Source organism: Boleophthalmus pectinirostris, unplaced genomic scaffold, assembly GCF_026225935.1.
Source record: "Boleophthalmus pectinirostris isolate CB_2022bp ecotype Guang Dong unplaced genomic scaffold, ASM2622593v1 HiC_scaffold_3, whole genome shotgun sequence".
NCBI lineage: Eukaryota > Metazoa > Chordata > Actinopteri > Gobiiformes > Gobiidae > Boleophthalmus > Boleophthalmus pectinirostris.
Genome location: NW_026571299.1, coordinates 28,357,950 through 28,378,040, shown reverse-complemented (window position 1 = coordinate 28,378,040; position 20,091 = coordinate 28,357,950). Strand labels below are relative to the sequence as shown.

General features: G+C 37.7%; 1 protein-coding gene across 2 annotated transcripts in view; it reads left to right on the top strand.

The window, feature by feature from the left end:
- camk1b (calcium/calmodulin-dependent protein kinase Ib) overlaps window positions 1-20,091 on the top strand; it is a 54,368-nt gene that overhangs the window by 22,129 nt on the left and 12,148 nt on the right. For both annotated transcript variants that reach the window (XM_020933871.2, XM_020933870.2), the window contains exon 3: window positions 11,341-11,472. In XM_020933871.2, the coding sequence (XP_020789530.1) occupies window positions 11,341-11,472 (132 nt within the window). The remainder of the gene's footprint in view (window positions 1-11,340; window positions 11,473-20,091) is intronic.

The following is a 20,091-nucleotide window of genomic DNA, read 5'->3' as shown; positions in this document are numbered from 1 at the left end:
ATCGGCCAATATGGGCACCTGGAGACATATCGGCTATCGGCCGATATGCTTGCTGATATGGGCCGATATGTCACGTGGGCATGTTATATCTCGTTATAAAGCTTAGACTCTCTACATTATGTTCATTTAATCCAATTTACAGACAGATAAATGTGCAAATATGTGGCTCCGCATCAGTATTTATCTGCGGTGTAATTTGTCTGTGTCCGTACTGTCCCTGAACACACCACCAGAGTGACGTCACTTCACTCGCGTGTGTTTGTTTACACCCGCAGCGGTGCGCAACACTGAGATTATATTCTTTTTACGGACAATCGGTTTGAGTCTGGATTAAAAGGACATTTATTAGTGCAGACTTGTGATGTGAGGAGGAGCCTGTGTGAGCGGTGAGTGTTGGAAATACATCGACTTTGAAGCTAGTTTAGGTTTTGTTAGCGATTAGCTGCTGTAGCTCCCGCACATAAACAGGCTGTTTTCTATTGGCCTATTGTAAAGTGACTATATTGGCCGTACATTTGTTACTGGACCTGCACTGATATGTAAATGAGCTGTGAACAGACGTGTGAATGATCCACATTTATGCATATAATTAACTACCGCTTTGCGCAGCATTTACGGCTAAAGGCTAATAGCGCTAGTTTACCAGCTAGGAGTTATGGGTCGGTCGCGATCAAAGCGGCTCTTAGAGCGAACAACGGGAGCCTGCTTCTTATTGGGAGCCGTGTTTTCTCTTTCTCTCACTTTTTCTCTTCATGCCGCATGTACACCCGTAGTTGGACAGCAGCAGCGGCTGAAAACGAAACTTTCAGAAATATGCGTGTGCATAGGATAAAAAAAGTGCATATTGGGCTCGAGTGAGGGAGAGACCGAGTCCAGACACTCAGTCCTGGTTCAGTTTTGGTTTAGTTCTGCTTGCAATCTCGCATCTCAAGAGTCGCTTGGGAGCCGAAAGAGCCAGCTGATTTAGTGAGCCGAGCCAAAAGAGCCGGTTTTCCAAAAAAAAAACAAAAAAAACTGGAATACCCATCACTAGTAGCTAGAATGTGATGCAAAAATGCCATTAGGCCAATCTACTGTCTGTAAATATGATGTAAAGAGTCAAAATAACAATAAATGTCACTAAATATATCGGTGATTATATCGGCTATCGGCAGCTCCAACTCCCATTATATCGGTTTCATATCGGCCACAACAAAATCCATATCGGTCGGGCTCTAGCTGCCGATAGCCGATATAATCGCCGATATATTTAATGATGTAAAAATTCACTGTAAATCTTGAATTGATTAAAAAACTTTGGTTTGGCTCTAGTGGATTCTAAATTGGGTTTATTTAGGCAACATTTATTGTTATTTTGACTCTTTACATCATATTTACATACAGTCGATTGGCCTAATGGCATTTTTGCATCACATTCTAGCTACTGTTACTGTCACTGCTAGTGATGGGTATTCCAGTTTTTTGTTTTTTTTTTGTTTTTTTTGGAGAACCGGCTCGGCTCACTAAAGCAGCTGGCTCTTTCGGCTCCCAAGCGACTCTTGACATAGTTTTGTTGTAAGCAGGACTAAACCAGAACTGAACCAGGACTGAGTGTCGGGACTCGGTTTCTATCTTTCTTCTTCACTCGAGCCCAAGATTAGTCCTGGTTTATTCATTTTATGTTGAACTGCAGCCAAATATGCACTTTTTTTTTATCCTGTGCACACGCAGATTTCTGAAAGTTTTGTTTTCAGCCGCTGCTGCTGTCAAACTACGGGTCTACAAGCGGCTTGAAGAGAAAAAGTGAGAAAAAGAGAAAACACGGCTCCCAATAAGAAACATGCTCCGGTTGTTCACTTCAAAGAGCCGGCTCTAAGAGCCGGCACTCGAGCCCAAGATTAGTCCTGGTTTATTCATTTTATGTTGAACTGCAGCCAAATATGCACTTTTTTTTTTTATCCTGTGCACACGCAGATTTCTGAAAGTTTTGTTTTCAGCCGCTGCTGCTGTCAAACTACGGGTGTACATGCGGCATGAAGAGAAAAAGTGAGAGAAAGAGAAAACACGGCTCCCAATAAGAAGCAGGCTCCCGTTGTTCGCTCTAAGAGCCGCTTTGATCGCGACCGACCCATAACTCCTAGCTAGTAAACTATCGCTATTAGCCTTTAGCCGTAAAAACGTGCGCACCGCGGTAATTAAATATATGTATAAATGTGAATCATTCACACGTCTATTCACAGCTCATTTACATATCAATGCTGGTCCAGTAGTAAATATACGGCCAATATAATCACTTTACAATAGACCAATAGAAAACAGCCTGTTTATGTGCGGGAGCTACAGCAGCTAATCGCTAACAAAACCTAAACTAGCTTCAAAGTCGATGTATTTCCAACACTCACCGCTCACACAGGCTCCTCCTCACATCACAAGTCTGCACTAATAAATGTCCTTTTAATCCAGACTCAAACCGATTGTCCAAAAAAGAATATAATCTCAGTGTTGCGCACCGCTGCGGGTGTAAACAAACACACGCGAGTGAAGTGACGTCACTCTGGTGGTGTGTTCAGGGACAGTACGGACACAGACACAGACAAATTACACCGTAGATAAATACTGATGCAGAGCCACATATTACGACATTTATCTGTCTGTAAATTGGATTAAATGAACATAATGTAGAGAGTCTAAGCTTTATAACAAGGTATAACATGCCCACGTGAAATATCGGCCCATATCAGCAAGCATATCGGCCGATAGCCGATATGTCTCCAGGTGCCCATATTGGCCGATAATATCGGCCAGCCGATATATCAGCCGGGCTCTAACATCAATCCGTTTGACATTATAATGTGTTTAATGCAGTTTTGCGCTTAAAACCACATCGCTAATTTGCATAAACTCAGTGAAGATAAAACTACAGCTCTTGTGCGCTGATGCGGTCAGTTTCTGTTGGATTAAAAGACATGATTCAGTGAAATACAGGTTAGTGTGACCGTATTTGCGTTTGTCAAAACCAGGACACCGTACGAAGGGTAGGAGGTGGGTCCTCATCATCGACATTGCGCGACTCTCACCAGGTAAAGCTTTTTCCCACTGGACACCGAAACATATGTGCTGCTTTGTACACTGTGCACATGGCCTCCCACTTGTCCCGAACGCAACAGAAAGCGTGGAATTTCTTGTACAGGTCATCGTTAAATACGCATTTGTGCTTCGGTACGCTGCAGACTGACCGACTGTTTGTGTCTCGCTCCTTCTGAGTGCAGAGCTACATGTACGTACCCCTGTTTGGTCACGCTACGCACAGCAACCTACATTCGGTTTGTCGATTAAAATTAACGTAATCGATGAAATTCTTAATGATCAATTATCGATTAATCGATTAATCATGCCCATCCCTAACATTTATAATAGATAATTTTACTGGCAGTGTGGTGACTAGCAGCTGGCAAATCCTCCATCAGAAAAGTTACGCAGTGTACTGAACACAATCAGTTCAGTGTTCTTGAGCAAGACACTTCAACCACCTTACCTGTGTAATTGTGGTCTGTTAGTTTATTTTATATATTTAGTTTAACCACTAAGATTTTATTGGTAGGGAAGAGCATCTGAAGGAAACCTATGCAGGCACAGTGAGAACATGCAAACCCCACACAGAAATGCCCACTCTAAACCAGAATCTTGTCATTGTGAGGAAGAGGCACCAACCACTGTGTCACTAGTGAGTGTTTAGTGGTGTTGGAGAGACTGTTGGTACGGATTGGCAACCAAATCTGCCTCAGGACAGGCATTTACCAAAACAACTGGCAATCTTTGACTTTACTTTAAGGCTCTGAGAAACTTGTAAAGCAGAATATGAATAAATTTAAGCCATTATTAATTTAAAATAAGGAAGTCAACCTTATTTTAAAGACCAGACTTCCTTTTCTGCGGGGTCTGCTCCTTTTCTCCTTTTCACATAAAGTTTTTTCACTTTCTCACGACATGCTAACACAAGTTGACTTAAACAACTTTTTTTTTCTGGCTCTTAAACCTGTTAACACTGGCTTTGTGCCCACTTTATTCACCCAAACCACTCTGTAGCCTCTTCTTCACATAAATATTTGCACTTAACCATGTCTACCCCATGCTTCCATTACTGTACAGCTATTTTAGAACCACCTCAAAATAAATTGTGTTTATCTTTAACAACTAGTTTAAAATGTCAGAACGTTTCACTGTTTTTGAGCAAAATCCTAATTATTTTGTGTGCAGTATTGGCCTCACAGCACATGTAAATCTTGTGGCTGAATGTGATGATACGCATTTGTGATTTTAATGCACACAAATAGTAATTTATAAATAGTTTCACTTCAGATAACCGACATCTATTTGACAGCATGTTTTAGTTTCATGTGGATAAACACAGTTTCTGAATAGGCGTTCATAAAAAGGACAATTTCAGTTGTGATGACAATTATTTCTCAAATGAATTATATAAAAGTATGTAATAAAAAATATATATGCTTGTTATTTATTGTCAGTGTTTAACCATGTGCAGTATGTCTGTTTTCTCTTTGTCTTGTTGAGTTTATTTTATGTGTTTTATTGCTCCTTTATTATCATGGTCAGGAGATGAAACACAATGAAGCATTTTGTCCATTTCTGGCTTAACTAATCTAACCTAATATATGAGTGCTTGTTCTGCCCCTCAAAATAAAGCAACTCGTCTAAAATACAGCGAGTTTTAAAACATACATTTCAGAATATTCAGTGACCGCTATTTGTCATCTCTTGGTTAACGTTGTACATGAAAAAAGTACTGATTAACAGGTAGACAAAAATCAGATATTGTTATTGATATTGGTTGAAAAAATCCATATCATAATGAACTGACCAAGACCTGAAATAATAATAAAAAGTTGCTAATGGCTGTTTCTAGCCCACAGCCCTGCATCATAATATTAGACTCATTTTAATGTTATGATATCAGGTGATCCTCTCCGTGTTAGTACAGTAAATCTGGGTGTGCCTGGGGGATTTTGTCAGTATTATTTCAGTGTCTCGTGGGCGTTTGTAGATTATAAATACCCTGCTCTCTTGATAAGGGCGTCCTGTCCTTCTGTAAACGCTGGTGTTTATTCAAGAATCATCTAAAACCAACTAAAGAGTTCAGGGAAGCTTCTCACAGTATTTGATCTGTACTTGTATTATTCACTATTGTGGTGCCTAGAGGTCTTAGATTATGCACAATTGATTCTTGTGATCTTTTAGCCATATTATACCTCCTAAAAACATACCTGGAATTGTGTTTTGTTTCTATTACACATATTTGAGTAACCCTTCATTATTAGACTGCCTCAAAATGCATCATGAAGTGGTAGTTTTCAAGTTAACAGCTATCTTTTACCTTTAGGTCAGAAGAGTTTGGTAATTCCAGGGCTGAAATTATCCAAATGATTCTGGTGTATGGAGTTTAAAAACATTGTGGAACACTTCCTGTATTACCACATGAGGTGGAAAAAAAGTGTTTCTGTTAGAGAGAAGAACTCATATGCAGAGTTTGTGTGGTAAACATGTGTGAAAGAACAGGTATGTTTTTGGTGAGGAAACAAGATTATAACAGATCAGAAAACAGTAATATAGACCCTTTAAGGACAAGTTACCATTGATGTTTTGTAGGGCTGTAGTCATTCAGTCATTTAGTCGATTAATCGGTTGATGGTGTGTTGGTCAACCAAAATTTGTATTGATCAACTAATCATTTTATTTAGATTATAAGAATTAATATGGGGCAACAGCAACAAGTGAGTGAGTTCGCTGAAGATTTGTAGGTATGTCTATGTAAAAAGACATTAAACTCACGATTCACAAGTGTAGTACTTTTTTTGCATAAATAATTGTTTTGCATGAACTCCTGTGCAGGTGTAGTCTTGTGAGTGCAGTTTAGGTCACATACACAAAGATATGTAATAGTTTTGAGAGCTTTAGCCACGCCCCCTTTTTAGTCTACTAATCGATCAGTAACTTTAATGGAGGGTTTGCCAGCTGCTTGTTACAGCTTTGCCTGGGATATTCAATAGCATTAAACTTTTCTATATTCATGGAGACAAGAAATTGACACTAGGACACTATACAGGTCAGATCTGTGGAGAGGCTATCCCACTCACAGAAAGAAGGTCTTATATTATGCAAACCACAAACATTCTTCAGATTAATTTTATTTGCCTGACACCGTTAAAATAAGGCACAAAAAACATATCTGGTGCTAGTGAAGGCTTAGGCTGCAAGATTTATCACAAGTGAATCAAAACTTCAATTTGGAAGAATGCAATTAGTAAATCGCTGCAATTTCTTGCCATCATTTCCTCCACAATCAACAAAATATCCCGTCATACAAAAACTGCTAACCCTGTACTTTAGATCTGTACAAACATGTTCTAAAATGTGATTCTTGTCAGTTCATAGTTCAGTCTTTTATTCAGTTCTTCTTCGTTTAAAATGTGAACTTTGAACAAAATCCTATTAACATAAATGATAAGTCTGATCACAATGCGGATAAATTGTCACATAAACTGTAATTAGATATTTTTTCGAAATCATTCAGCCCCAGTGGAGGCAATCCCAATGTAAAATTATCACTTACAGGGTTTTTTATTAAGTATCACTTGAGGCCTCTACCAGTCTTTTACTGTTCACATCCTGTTCGATAAGTGTCTCTATCTCTTGCCTTGTGTTCTCTACATATTTTAGATTTTCCAGGTTTAAAAATAGAGTGAGTTTTCCCGACTCCTCTGTTGTAGTATCTGCTTCTTGTAGCCTCGCACTTGTATAAAATAAGGCTCCAAGTCTCTGCTCCTCTTCAGCCTTAATCTGTTTAATCTCAGATTGGCTCTGACATAACTTTACTATCTCTTCTTAATGCAGCCTCGAAAGCCCTGCCCAAATCATTCACACTTTCAATTCTATCAGGAAGAAACTTGGAAGGAAGAATTAGACACAAATACTAATACAAGTACTTGAACAATGAGCAATATAACAAAAATACATTTAATTGTGATCTGACCAAAAAACTAGTATTATCAGAAATAGTATCCTCATCATGTCCGGATCACGTGTACCCAGTTTCATAATACTCCCTCTAAGTATGGCATTAATACAGTTTATACAGCTAAAAACTGGGGGAAATAAACTAAACCAAAATGACTTATGAATCCTCACTAAACCCCAGAATCTACTGCCAATCCTGAACCAGTGCTAGTGCAGCTCAATGAGGGAACTCTTGAGGGTCTGAACTTTCACGTGAGGCATGGTCTGTCCATATGGTGAAAAACTTCTATATGCAATCTTGTATCTGGGTAAGGCACTGGCAATTAGTATTGTCACTAGAGGTGTAACGATATCCAAGTCTCACGATATGATATCGTCATGCTATGAACCTCACGCTACGCTATTTATTGCTATATCGTGGGAAAGCTCATAATATGGTTGGGAGGCTCACGATTAGGGATGTAACAATATCCAAATCTATCTGTATGATAATTTCATGATATACATCTCACAGTATGATATTTATTGTGATATTTTGTGGAGGCTAAACATCTAAAACTGTGAATATGCTACTTTTCCCTCTTAAAATGCCTTTACAAAACTTAATCCAAAAAACTAAGACTTAAAAGTGCTTAGAACTGTTGTTTCTTCATGTAGTCTAAACTGAAATGAAGCAAAGGATCATGATCTATGTAGTTCCTTCTGTCTTTTTTTAGCTATTGCTCCACCATAACTCTTAATTTAAGCAAAGAGACTCGATATATTGTGATGGTCCACGATATTACTGTGAGAACTTTGATTATACAATATCACAATTTTTTGGTTATTGTTACATCCCTAGTTGTCACAATACTAAATTTTGATTTCGGTACTAAGTATTAGACTTGATACTCAATAAAAAACACACACATTTATTTAGTCAATACAATGTGATTTTCAACATTAAATTCCTTTTATATTGCCATGTGGTCTTATATTTGTGTAATCCCTCAGTGGTCCAGGTATGTTCCATAGTGGTCCATGGGTGTATACTAGTCTATGTGCTCTTAAACTTGTTGTGATACAGCTCAAGATTATTCTAAAGCTATTCAGGAAAGGTTAATTTTTGTCCTGTGAATGTGTTTTTTTTGTATCAGTACTTGCTCAAAGGAGTAACTAGTGTTGATACGATTAGTAGTGCTACAGGCATCCCAGTTCAGTTGTGATTGTTGTTCCTTTTTTAAACCATTAAGAGCTCAAACTACAAACCTTTAACCCAATAAATACGGTATCTATCTGTCTAAATGTTGACATATACATAGTGACATTTGGATGTTCCTGTATTTACAAAAGCAGAAGTTTGGTTATTTCGTCAGACGCTTGTTGTTCGGTTTACACTAGGATGTAATGGTGTTTGGAAAAGCTTTTTGCTCCTATTCGTTCATGTTCCTGTAAATGGTCAAAGTAGGAAGCAGCAGTGGGAAGTTGGGTTAGGTGTTGTCCAAGCTAATCAATAGGAAGGACATTATGGCCTAATGGTTGTTCCTCTATTCAATTGTTTTGAGCGGCAGAGTGGTTATCCCGTCTCCTGCTTTTCAGTAAGGATACTGTGGGTTCGACTCCTGATCTTTCTGAGTGGAGTGTACATGTCCACCCTATGTTTCTGTGGCAGAGTTGTTACCTGCTTGTTTCTATGTAGATGTTCCACAGTATTGCATTAGATTTTTTTATCTTGCATTTATCCATGTATTTTTATTGCTAAAAATACCTTGAAAATCACATTTGTTCTGTGTATGCTTTTGCCTCCACAGATCTAACCTGTAACTTGTCTTGAATGCAACACCTGCTTATCTTCAGGGAGATTAGATTTAGACAAGGGAAATTACTTTACACGACACCTTGCACATCACAATATATTATAACAAAGAGCAAACTATAGATGGTAACAATAAATTCAAAATAAGTAGCAAAAATAGCAAGAGATTGGTATCAAATAAGGCATAATCATACAAAGATATATGTACAATTAAAAATAAAAGCGGTCATAAAGAGAAAACAGTGCAACTATGAAATAGTGATTGACCTGACATAGGGTTATCTGTGACATAAAGGTGAGTTGTTGTACAAGTTGTATGAAGTATGGTATGAATGTAGTCCTGTATCTCTCACTTGACCTCATATTTTAAATGTTTTTGACAAGTTTCTGATAAAGTTGTGTGGTAGAACAGGTATAGTCACATATTGTCAGATCAGCTGTAGTTTTGACCCTGTTATTTGTCCCTGGGTTTTGTCTGTCAGGCTGTAGGCGTTTACACATACTCAGTCCCAGAGGCAGTGGAATGTCCCTCCTTCACATTTGGACCAGGGCCAGATTTGAGCGACCCACGAAGGCACTTCCTGTCTCCAGACCAGATGAGACCACTACCCGTGATTATAAACAGGAAATTGCTCGTTGTACTACAAGTGCCTATGACAAGTTAAACTACTCATTTTACTGAAACACACTTCAGAGCATTATATTTAAGCTTTAGCTAAAAATATTTGTTGTATGTTTAAGATTTTGCTAAAAATGTTCCTGGTTTGGCAGAATTTTAATTTTTAAAATTTTACTTCCTGGTTGTAAATTGTGACATCACACTAGGGAATTCCATCTCCCAGCAACCATGTTGTACACTAAGCCAAAACTCCTTTAATGTGCACAGAAATGATTATTTGGCAAACAAAATGATAAGAAAACACCTTTATTTTATTGAAATAATGTTTAAAGTACCATGTCTTACTACTTCTTGATTGATATAACACTATCTTTTGTATTTACCACAGGCATTATCCCACCAAATTAAGTCCAAAATAGACAATCACCAAAACTGTCTTACACACTTTAAAAATGCACTTTGTAACTTTTCAGATGGAAGTTTTACGATGTACTTGTCTACATGGTGATTATTGCTTTGCTTTAAAATTTCCACAGTATGGCATTTAACTCCATGGAGAGACTAGATACAATAGATACTTTGTAGTAGCATGGGGGTGCAGCTGGCGGTGTTTTACATGTATCTCTCTACTGGCAGAATGTTCAGAAGTTACCATGATGACAAACAAGATTTAATATAGTCAGAAAATTCAAGAAAAAAACTGAACAAAAACAAAATGTATTTAAACAACACACTTTCAGGAGCCAGTGATCAATACAAGTGTCAGTGCTCATGTTTGATTTTCAGCAAAAAAGGTGAGAGTGACTAACTGAAAAACTGTTAAACTGCAAACTGCAAAGTATCAGTAATATCAAGATCACATGATGATGATGAATATTGCATCTTTTTCTCTTATCATTCAGCCCTACATTTCTTCACTGTTGAATTTATCTTTTTTAGGGCTTCCCCGCTGCCCTCTCTCTGCTCTTTTTTGGTCCTCTCTTGTTTTCTGTCGAATGTTCAGTCCGAGAGTCTCAGTTGGTTTGTGTCACAGTTTGGACCTCGGCCAGTTTAAGCCCCTGCTCTCATTTAGGTCATGGGAAAACTACACAGTTAAATTCCTCATTACACTTAACAGACTATTTTTCCCTCATGAGAGAAACAGAAATGTTGTGTTTTTTAAGATAAGATCGATGCATGCTTAGATTATGTTGCCTTTTAAACTTCAAGCTCAGCTTGTTTTTATATTTTAGTGAAAAACGGGTGTGTTATGTTATTGTAGGGTTTATTGCCCCATAGGAAAAAGTAGGTATTTTTGTCATTTGAATCAGTCATCAATGCTGTTGGGATTAAATTGTTGAAAAGCAGTGAACCAGATAAGCTTGTGTTTTAACTGCTCAATGTATTTAAACTGCCCTCGGAGATAAATAAAGTTATTTTTATTGATTGTGGGATTTGCAGATGGCCTGTCATGAGAAGTACTATATTGACTTATTGTTTAGTATATGAAAGCTGAATCAATATATTTTGGAGCTCACTGTTTATTGTGTATACAGTTTCTTTGCGTGAAGTGGGGAGATTTCATTTATTTTTGAGCTGCAGTTGAGTTGAAAATGTAACTTCTATGGTTAATTATGGCTTCATTCTGCTATGTATTTGTTGCTGCTCATGCTTTTTAATGATTTAATGATGACACTGTACTTTAATTATTACTTTATTATTATTGTGTCAGTACCATAAAGTAGTTTCAATATTATCTCTGTAGCATTATATGAAGCTTCAGAAATTGTTATCATGACAGGCCTGTTTACAGATTGTTTATGTTAAGGGGGAACATGTTTGGGGGTTGCTTCTTTTTCTAATACTTTGTTTTGTTAATGTATAGATATGTTACCACTTATATGAATGACTAACATCTGCTTCTTGTCTGTTTCAGGGGGGCATTCTCCGAGGTGGTCCTGGCTGAAGAGAAGAGGACCCAGAAACTCGTGGCCATAAAATGCATCCCCAAGAAGGCTCTGGAGGGGAAAGAGACAAGCATCGAGAATGAGATTGCCGTCTTACACAAGTAAATACACAGCATATATTATAATGTGATTGGCCATATTTACTGCTGCTGTGTATGTGCGTTATTGTCTAATTGAGTAATCCAGTGGTGATAGAGGGGGTTCTTCTGGTAGTTCCCCTGTGCCATTTAAAGGGGGGCTATATATTTTCTGATCAATGTTATAATGTAGTTTCCTCAACACAAACATACCTGGAGTTGTGTTTTATTTCATTCACACATGTTTAACACACAGACTCTGCATATTTCGACTGAGTTCTTCTCTCAAACAGAAAACACTGTTCCAACTTGTGATGTCATGTTGTAATACAGGAAGGTCTCTTGTGTTTGAATAATTGTATAATTTCAGCCCTGGAATTTACAAGCTCTGCTAAACAAAAGGTAAAAAGTAGCTGTTAGCTTCAAAGCTACCACTTTATCACTAGGTGGAACAGAGCATTGTTGGTGGAACAATGTTCTAACATGACTTAAGCCTCACTAGAGTAAAATTGGTGTAATACAGGACCTTTAACACACATCCATAAAAGTTTCCTCCATAGTCCTTACCTTACCATGATGAATTCTTGTTGTATTTCTGAATTCACAAACTTGAGATAATCCGCCTGGCTGCACTTCAAACTATTTTTGCAAAAATACTGACTTTTTTATGTGCAGAGGGAAGTGCTATGAGCAGTTGGTAAATGGTCATGTTTTTACATAGCGCTTTTCCACCTTCAAGGCACTACAAGCACTTTATACATCAAGGAACTGCTCAAGCATTCACACACATTCATACACCAGTGTACACAGACAGTGCTGTTTTGTTGCTTTGCTGATGTGAGAGATCTATGCTGTTCTCTCAGCTGGGTGTACGAAAGTTAGACCTGCTGTTGTGTCACTACAGGTTGATCAAGTTGAAGTATTTGCTGAAAGATTCCACCTTTCCTGACAACAGTGAGAGCTCTCTCAGATGGATAAATGTGTAAAACTTGAATCAAGAGTGTCAAACATTACATGCCTTAACATTTCAGTTACATTGTGCTCATATTTTTAGCCACACTTGTCTGTAATAGTTTTGTAATGTGAACTGTAATTCATTATAATGCACTCAACCACTTCTTCCTCCTCTTGCTCCTGTAACCATAAACCCACTATGTTCACTAATATCCATCTGAAATACAACCTCCAACATAGTGAATTTTTCATCAGTGCAGATCTGTTACCACGGCATTAGAACGTTTATCACCCAAGTGCATCTTATATGAGGCAGCTAAACTTTATGACAAGAAGGAATTCAATATGGCCGATCGTGAGGCTGGTTTACTTACATTAGTTATGCAGATCATGAAATTTGAGAAGAACATTTGTTTACTAAATAATAAATGCATCAATGAATCACAAAGCATTCAAGGAGGAGATGGAACAAAACAATTTATCTTCAGTTAATGGTGGGGCACATATTGTCTATAAGAAATTGTTGTTTAAAAGTAAATATTAAGTTCATATTACACACTTATTACAATATTTTCTATGTAATAATGTTGTTTCCTCATCAAAAACATTCCTGGAGGTATATTTAGTTTCATTCACACATGTTTAACACACAAATCCTGCAACGCTCTGTACCTCCTTGTAATGTCATGGTGGAACAGTTTTCTGTTTGAGAGAAATGCTCCACTATGTTTTTAAACACCATACACCTTTAGTAGATGTGGATGATTTCAGGCCTGGAATTGCCAATCACTACTGAACTCACGGTGAAAGGAGCCATTAACTTGAAAACTACCACTACATGACATCAGAAGTATTTTGAGCTTAGAGATGTAGACAGACTAATAATAAAGGGTTCTTCAAACATTTGTGAATTAAACTAAACAACACAACTGTTTTTGACAAGGTAACAGTTTTATAAAATGGCTTAAAGCGCACAAGAATTAAGAATTTTGGGTAATACTGTATAGGGCCTTTAATAAGAAAACTCTCCACTTCCTTCCCTCTCTCTTCCTTTCACTCTCCACTGTTTCTCATCGACCCCCCCCCACACACAGACTTTTACCTCCTCTCTTGCCATCTCATTCCCTCAGTCTTTCTTTCCGTCTCTTTCTTTTCTTATCTGTCTTTCCATCCTTCCCAATGTTTCCATCTATATACTTTCCCCCACACTCTACTTCTCTCTCTCTCTCTTAGTTGCCTTCCTTTTCCATCTTTATCTCCTGCTTTCTTTTTCTATCTCTCACTCTCGTCTTTTCCACACCCTCTTTTCTCCACTCTCTCTTCCTGGCCTTTAACCCCATTTCGGGCTCTCTTCTCCATATCTCTCCCTTTTTCCTCCCTCTTTTTTTTTTCTTTCTGTCTCTTCCTCTCTCTCTCCCTTCGCCCTCTCTCCATCTTTCTCTTTCTTTCTCCCGTTAAAACAAAGATGGAGGTGGCAGGCAGTAATTATGAGGTGTGTTCAGATGTGTTCATGGTGGAATCACAGCCCACAGTGAAAAACCTGTACAGTTATTTATAGACCTCACACTGCCTGGGCTATCACGACTTCAGTTAGCAAACATGAACAATTTATAAAATGGAGAAAAAGCTACACAAAAAACTTGAGCATGGTAAAGTAGCTTGCTCGACAGCATAGTGGCAGAGTGGTTAGTGTTTCAGCCTCACAGCAAGAAGGTCCTTAGTTTTTATTGCTGGAATGGGTGTAGGCCCTTCTGTCTGGATATCTGTAATCCCTCATTTATGTAGGTAGGTTCCATTCCAAACAAAAAAATTGTTGAAAATTTTATTCTGGACATTTTTTTAGTACAATCTTGCATGCTTTTTTTTTGTTTGTTTGTTTTACTGCGTATGAGCACGTATTGTGTTCCTACCCTTGTGTCCTGATTGGCTAAGAGATTGGTAGACCATTGTCATTCAGTCTCCTTCGTGTCGTGTCTCCTGTGCAGTACAGAATGCGTTCAGCTGCCAAATTTACATAAATGTTCGATCACTAGCAGTGTGATTCTGAAGTGCAGCGCGATCGGGCAATAGCTGCGCTTACCATGAGGTGTGGAGCTGTCCATCGTCCCTTTCTCCTGCGGTCACCTCTGAGCCTGTCCCGATCGTGAGTCCTGGTTCAGTCCTGGTTTACTTCTGTTTCAGTCCTGTTTTAGTCCTAGTTCAGTCCTGGTTTAGTCCTCCTCTTCAGTCCTGGAATCAGTCCTAGGTTAGTTCTGGGTTAGTCCTAGTTTAGTCTTGGTTCAGTTCAGTCCGTGGCGTATGCAACACAAAAGTTTGATATAATCTCGGGTTAACGGGCGGGTGCGGTGCTGTACTGCGCGGGTGCGGGTCTCCAAAAACCCGTGCAGGACTCTGCGCTGTAGGGCTCCATGTAATTAATCTTCGCTTCGTTACATAAAGAAGGAGGAAAATAACATAAGGACAACAGCAGTGATAAGTTTTAAGACGGATGCAAAAAGGATTAAGTGTGTGGTGAGGGGTTTTACAGCCTTAAAACAGATATAATCATTGTAAAATATAAAGTTGACTACTTTGCGGATTTCACCTATCACTGGGTATTTTTAGAACGTAACCCCCGCGATAAACGAGGGACCACTGTATTGCATTACCCTAAGGTGTGAACTGTCACCTGAGTCAAATTGTTCTGTATGGAGATTGCATGTTCTCTTCATGTGTAGCTTTCCTCCAAGTCCTCCGGTTTCCCCTACCACTAGGTCTGTCATGATGACAAGTTTCTGAACTGTGATATATTGCTGATGTAAATATAGATGACAAATGATAAAATTGAAATCAAACCATGAAGCAGAATTATTCCCCCAAACGATTCTAAATGTACAGTTTTATTAAAAAATATAGACTGCAAAAATTAAATAGCAGAATGCTATGTAGTACTTATAATGATAGATGTACCTACCATTACAAACATTGCCAGATCTCTCCAAATCTTAATGCGATTAAAGAATAAATACATTTAGAATAAGCAGGGATGCATTTTTTTCAGTTCTGACACTATTACTGATACTTGGATTTTTAAGTATCTGCCAAAACACGATATTAACTAAAGCCAGTGTAGGGATGGCCCTATTTCTTTAAAACACAGTGAACTTATTACACAAGACATTCTAGGCCAAAATCACCCTGTAAATAGTCTTATTACATCCAATTAAAGACCCAACCAGGATATCATCTTAACCATCTTAACTGACATCCGATACCCAATCCAGTTAATTTTTCAGCAACCCAGTATCTGTATTGGTTCACCCCTAATCCCCTAATCAAAAATCCTAATGTGAAGCTTTACAAAGGTTAAAAGTTATCTAAGGTCAAAACTGGTCAAAAAGCTTAATTCTATAAAGATGTTGAGACCACAATGAGGTTTAAAAAGTAATGCTGTTAAATGTATGTTAAATGTGTTTTAGACAACACAATGCTCTTTTCAGTACAATATAATAATATGAATATGCTGTCCCCATAGTGTATTATCTGTATAGTTCAGAAACATTTACAAAACAAAATGGTTGTTTTGGTTTGTTGATAAAGTCATGTCAGAAGCATCTAAAGATTCAAGTTCTTCAAAGGTTTTACACTAGAAACAATTACAGCAGGTTGCCAGACACTAATTATCTGCAGAAATATGTTGTTATGTTAATAGTGCTGTTGTTTTGGTAGAGAGGGAAGTTTACATGTTTCTGTTGATTCTGCAGAGAGGACAGAGTCCCAGCATGTCCCAGTTCTGTGCTGGATTCCTACTCAGTACACACAGCAGTGCATATTTAGAATACACTTATTTATAATGTCACTGCAGCCCAGATATGTTAATGTTTGCACTGATTTAAGACCAGGGTTTTATCTGGACTGGTTCTGCTCCACACTCCCAATTGAAATCCCTTTTTTTTTCTAAATAACCTAGATCTTTACAGATTTTACAAAAAAATATTCTGCTCAAATGGCATTCACTACAGATCAGATCTTGTTAGCAGGCAGTTGCTCTCCATGTGCCCTCAGGAATGGTTATTATCTTAATCGATAATTGTGCAATATTAACAAAATGAATGTTTCGATTTAGGACAAAAAAGGATTGAGTATATCTAAAAAACTAAAATGGTGATATGGTCAATTTTTTCGATACATTTTCCACTAGGGCTGTGCAAAAATATGGAAATATCAATACAGTATGTCGTATTGTTTAATGTGATGATACAGTATTAATATCATGGGCTGCTTCATCGCTATATAGTCAAGAGAATTTTTTGGTATATTTTACTAAATTATTTTGTTACAGCGCTACAGTTTTGTTGCTTGTTCAGGGGAAGGAAGCTTGTTTATGCAACACATTTGACATTTTCACTGTTTTGAGGATTAAAATGTTTGTGTTTCATATTCATTTTGCACAAGAAGTGGTTTAACAAAGACTTTTATCATTATAGCTATCATTTAGCCATTATTTTTTATTGAATCGTATCAAATTGATTTGAAATATATCGTATCAAATCGAATGTGCACTGTATCGTATCGTGGCCTATGTATCGAGGTATGTATCGTATTGGCAACTTCTTAATGATACCAGCCCTATTTTCCACCTATAAAAGTCCTGGTATATTTTGAACAATTGTTTTGTGAACATTTTTTATAGGAAAGAAACTTGTTTTAAACCTGGTTTGGTTATTAAAATTATTCAAATGTGTGCATTTCATATTTAGTTTGTGTAGGTAGTGGTTTAACAAAGAAATACTGTTTCATGTGCAATATCAATTAGAGAGTGAGCCTATGATTCTCAGTCCTATCCTTGTGTCTCTATGGGGTCTTATGAAATTGTTATTAGAATCTTGATCACAACACAATAAAAAACTATATGATTATATTCCAAAATTGTTCTGTCATGTTCAAAATTAGATATGGCTGTAGCTTGATGCAACAGTTGTCATTGCTCTTTTCCTGTCTCATATCCAGACCAAATATTTATCAGACTCAAACACTTTACATATTTCTGTTCAAGTAGATTATAAAAATGAGTGTGGTGTGATGGTTGGACTTGTTCAATGACCCAAGTAGTAAATACTGACCAGCTAACGCTCATACTATATACATGGAAAAGGCAAACAGCATTAAATGGCAAAGCTTGATTACAGTATTGGCACTTTTTATTGCTAAAACTCTTGGATTAGTAATAGAGGTTGCTGGGTTCTTGATATTTGACTCATCAGCTGCTAAAACCTTATAGAGTTCAAATAAAAGTATACTGCATGTTTCTTGTTTTAGAGAGAAAGTAGCTCTTATTGACCAACTCAGACCACTGTGTGCTGTCATCACAACATTCTATAGGCCAATAATGTTTGGATGGGGAGAGGCAGCTGAATGAATATAGTTCAAATGCAGATTTTTGTTGTAATACTGTGAGTTCTTAGGTCTAGTTACTAATAGAAATGATTTATTCATTTATGAATTTATCTTTTGGATATTTCATTAATTTCTTAATTAGGCCTGTAACGATAACAGATTTTGCTGGATGATTAATTGACCAAGAATTTATTGCGATAAACGATAATATTGATATTTTGAGACCAATTTCAACTAATATAATGACCATGGAATAAAAATGCAAATACATCTTCTCAATGATCAATAAACCTTACTTTCTAAAGAACATTTAACACAGGAAGTGTAAAACAACCCAAAATAATAGGCCTAAATAAAACAGACTTAACATAGGTCTAGTCTAATGTGTCTGGCTGACAGCAAGGACTTGTTCACAAAAATGCACTTGAATAAACCACTGCTGAACCAAATACAACCAAAGCAATAAATAAAATGGATTATTAAGTCTGTGTAACAAAATTGCCCTTAAAAGTTATTTTAGTCCCTGACTTACATTGGTATATTGTGGCCCCTCTCTCTGTGGCTGCTGCTGTGGCCTCTGCATTTTGGTCTTGAAGTGTTCACGACACAGGAAACTATTTCGCTATGAGGGAGCCTCTGTCCTGTCTGGTGTCATGTCGGTTTCTTGTGGGGTTTGGGGATTTCGGGCTCTCCCGGGCGCTAGGCTAGTTCTGTCGCTCGGGTTTGGGTTTATGTTGGCTGTTGGGGTTTGAGACATTTCTTCTCGTCGTTGGCACGCTCGCTGCATTTGACGCATGTGGCTGTTGAAACGTGTCCCATTCACTCGTGTTGTTTCGGCATCTTGGCTTCTTTTGGCACACAGTGATAAACAGTTTTGTCACTCTGACAGCAGCACTAGCTTGTGTTGTTAGCGCACCGCACAGAAATTGCGCATTCGCTGTGTTGATAAACAGCGCACGTAGTTCAAGCGTCATTACGCTTGATAAACCAGAGGAGTCAGAGAGCGATAGAAGCTTCTAACATTCAGTCTTTTTGAGAGCGACAGAGAGCGAGAGAGAGTGAGGAAAACAAACAAGCACGCAAACAGAATTTATCTTGGCTGGAAAAGTTATCGAGCTCATTAAAAGTTATCGTACGATGAATCGATTTATTGATTATCGTTACAGGCCTATTCTTAATTTAAAAAATCTGAAAACCAACCAGAAAAATGTTATCAATCATAGGTATTACCAGTCCTCGCTAGTAATATAGAGCTTGGGATTGTATCATCCTCACACTTTTAGTATTTTTTTTAGTTAGCCTAATATTAAACCAATGAAAATTTGAAAAGATGCTACATTTCATTCAAAAGTATTCTGACATTATAATGTGATTTAGCAGTAGTGACTCAGCAGTCCTGTTTTTTTGTTTTTATACAGTCTTTGCTTATGCATCCAGACCTCTGTGCTCTACTTCTGCTTTGACTAAGCTGTTCCCAATTACTATGAAGTGAGTCTGTATTGACTCAAGTGAGAATCTGCAGAAATGTTTATGTCATAAATTCTATTATTTTGACCTGGATGCGTCATGAAGTACAGTCTTATTGAATACCAGACAGTCTTTGGGCTGTGGCTCTGAAACAGTCATCTGTTGCTCTAATACAAATGAGACTAAAACCAGATTCATAATAATGTAAAATCGTCTTGACAGAAATTAAAGTTGCACTATGTAACATTTCTGGAGAGGGGTCGTCTTTTACTAGCCTGATTCATCAGCCTGTTTCACTTCGTGGAAACCGTCTGACCTTGCAGCGTTTGAATTTGTTCGCTCTGCAGTTAACGGGTTTTTTTATTTTTTTTTATTTAACCAATCGCAGCTATTTGGCCGTGATGTATGTAATACGCTGCTAATGGGGCTAACTGGTATATTAAGCTGTTCCCAAATCATGTAGGAAGAAGGGTAATAATGTCTTTCCCCTTGATAAAATTCACCAAACATTCTCTTTGTTCTGACTTTAAATCCTTGATGTTGCCAACACAGAATGTATGGCACTTCGCTGATGAACTCACTCTTCCAGGGTTTTTGCAAATCGTCTACTGTATTCAGATTCCTGACCTAGTTGCTGGAGAGAAATGAAATTGACTGGAGGCACTAGGTGGCGCCAGCCTGGCTAGTCTACTTCCTGTTTGTGATTAAACTTTTCCATCATACATGAATTGTTAAAACAAATACCTAGAAAAACATGCAATCTTACTGTGAGGTGGGTCGCCTCTCCACAGATCTGACATGTAAAATGGCTTGTCACTTACTACTCTTCTCCCTTTAATGCGATAC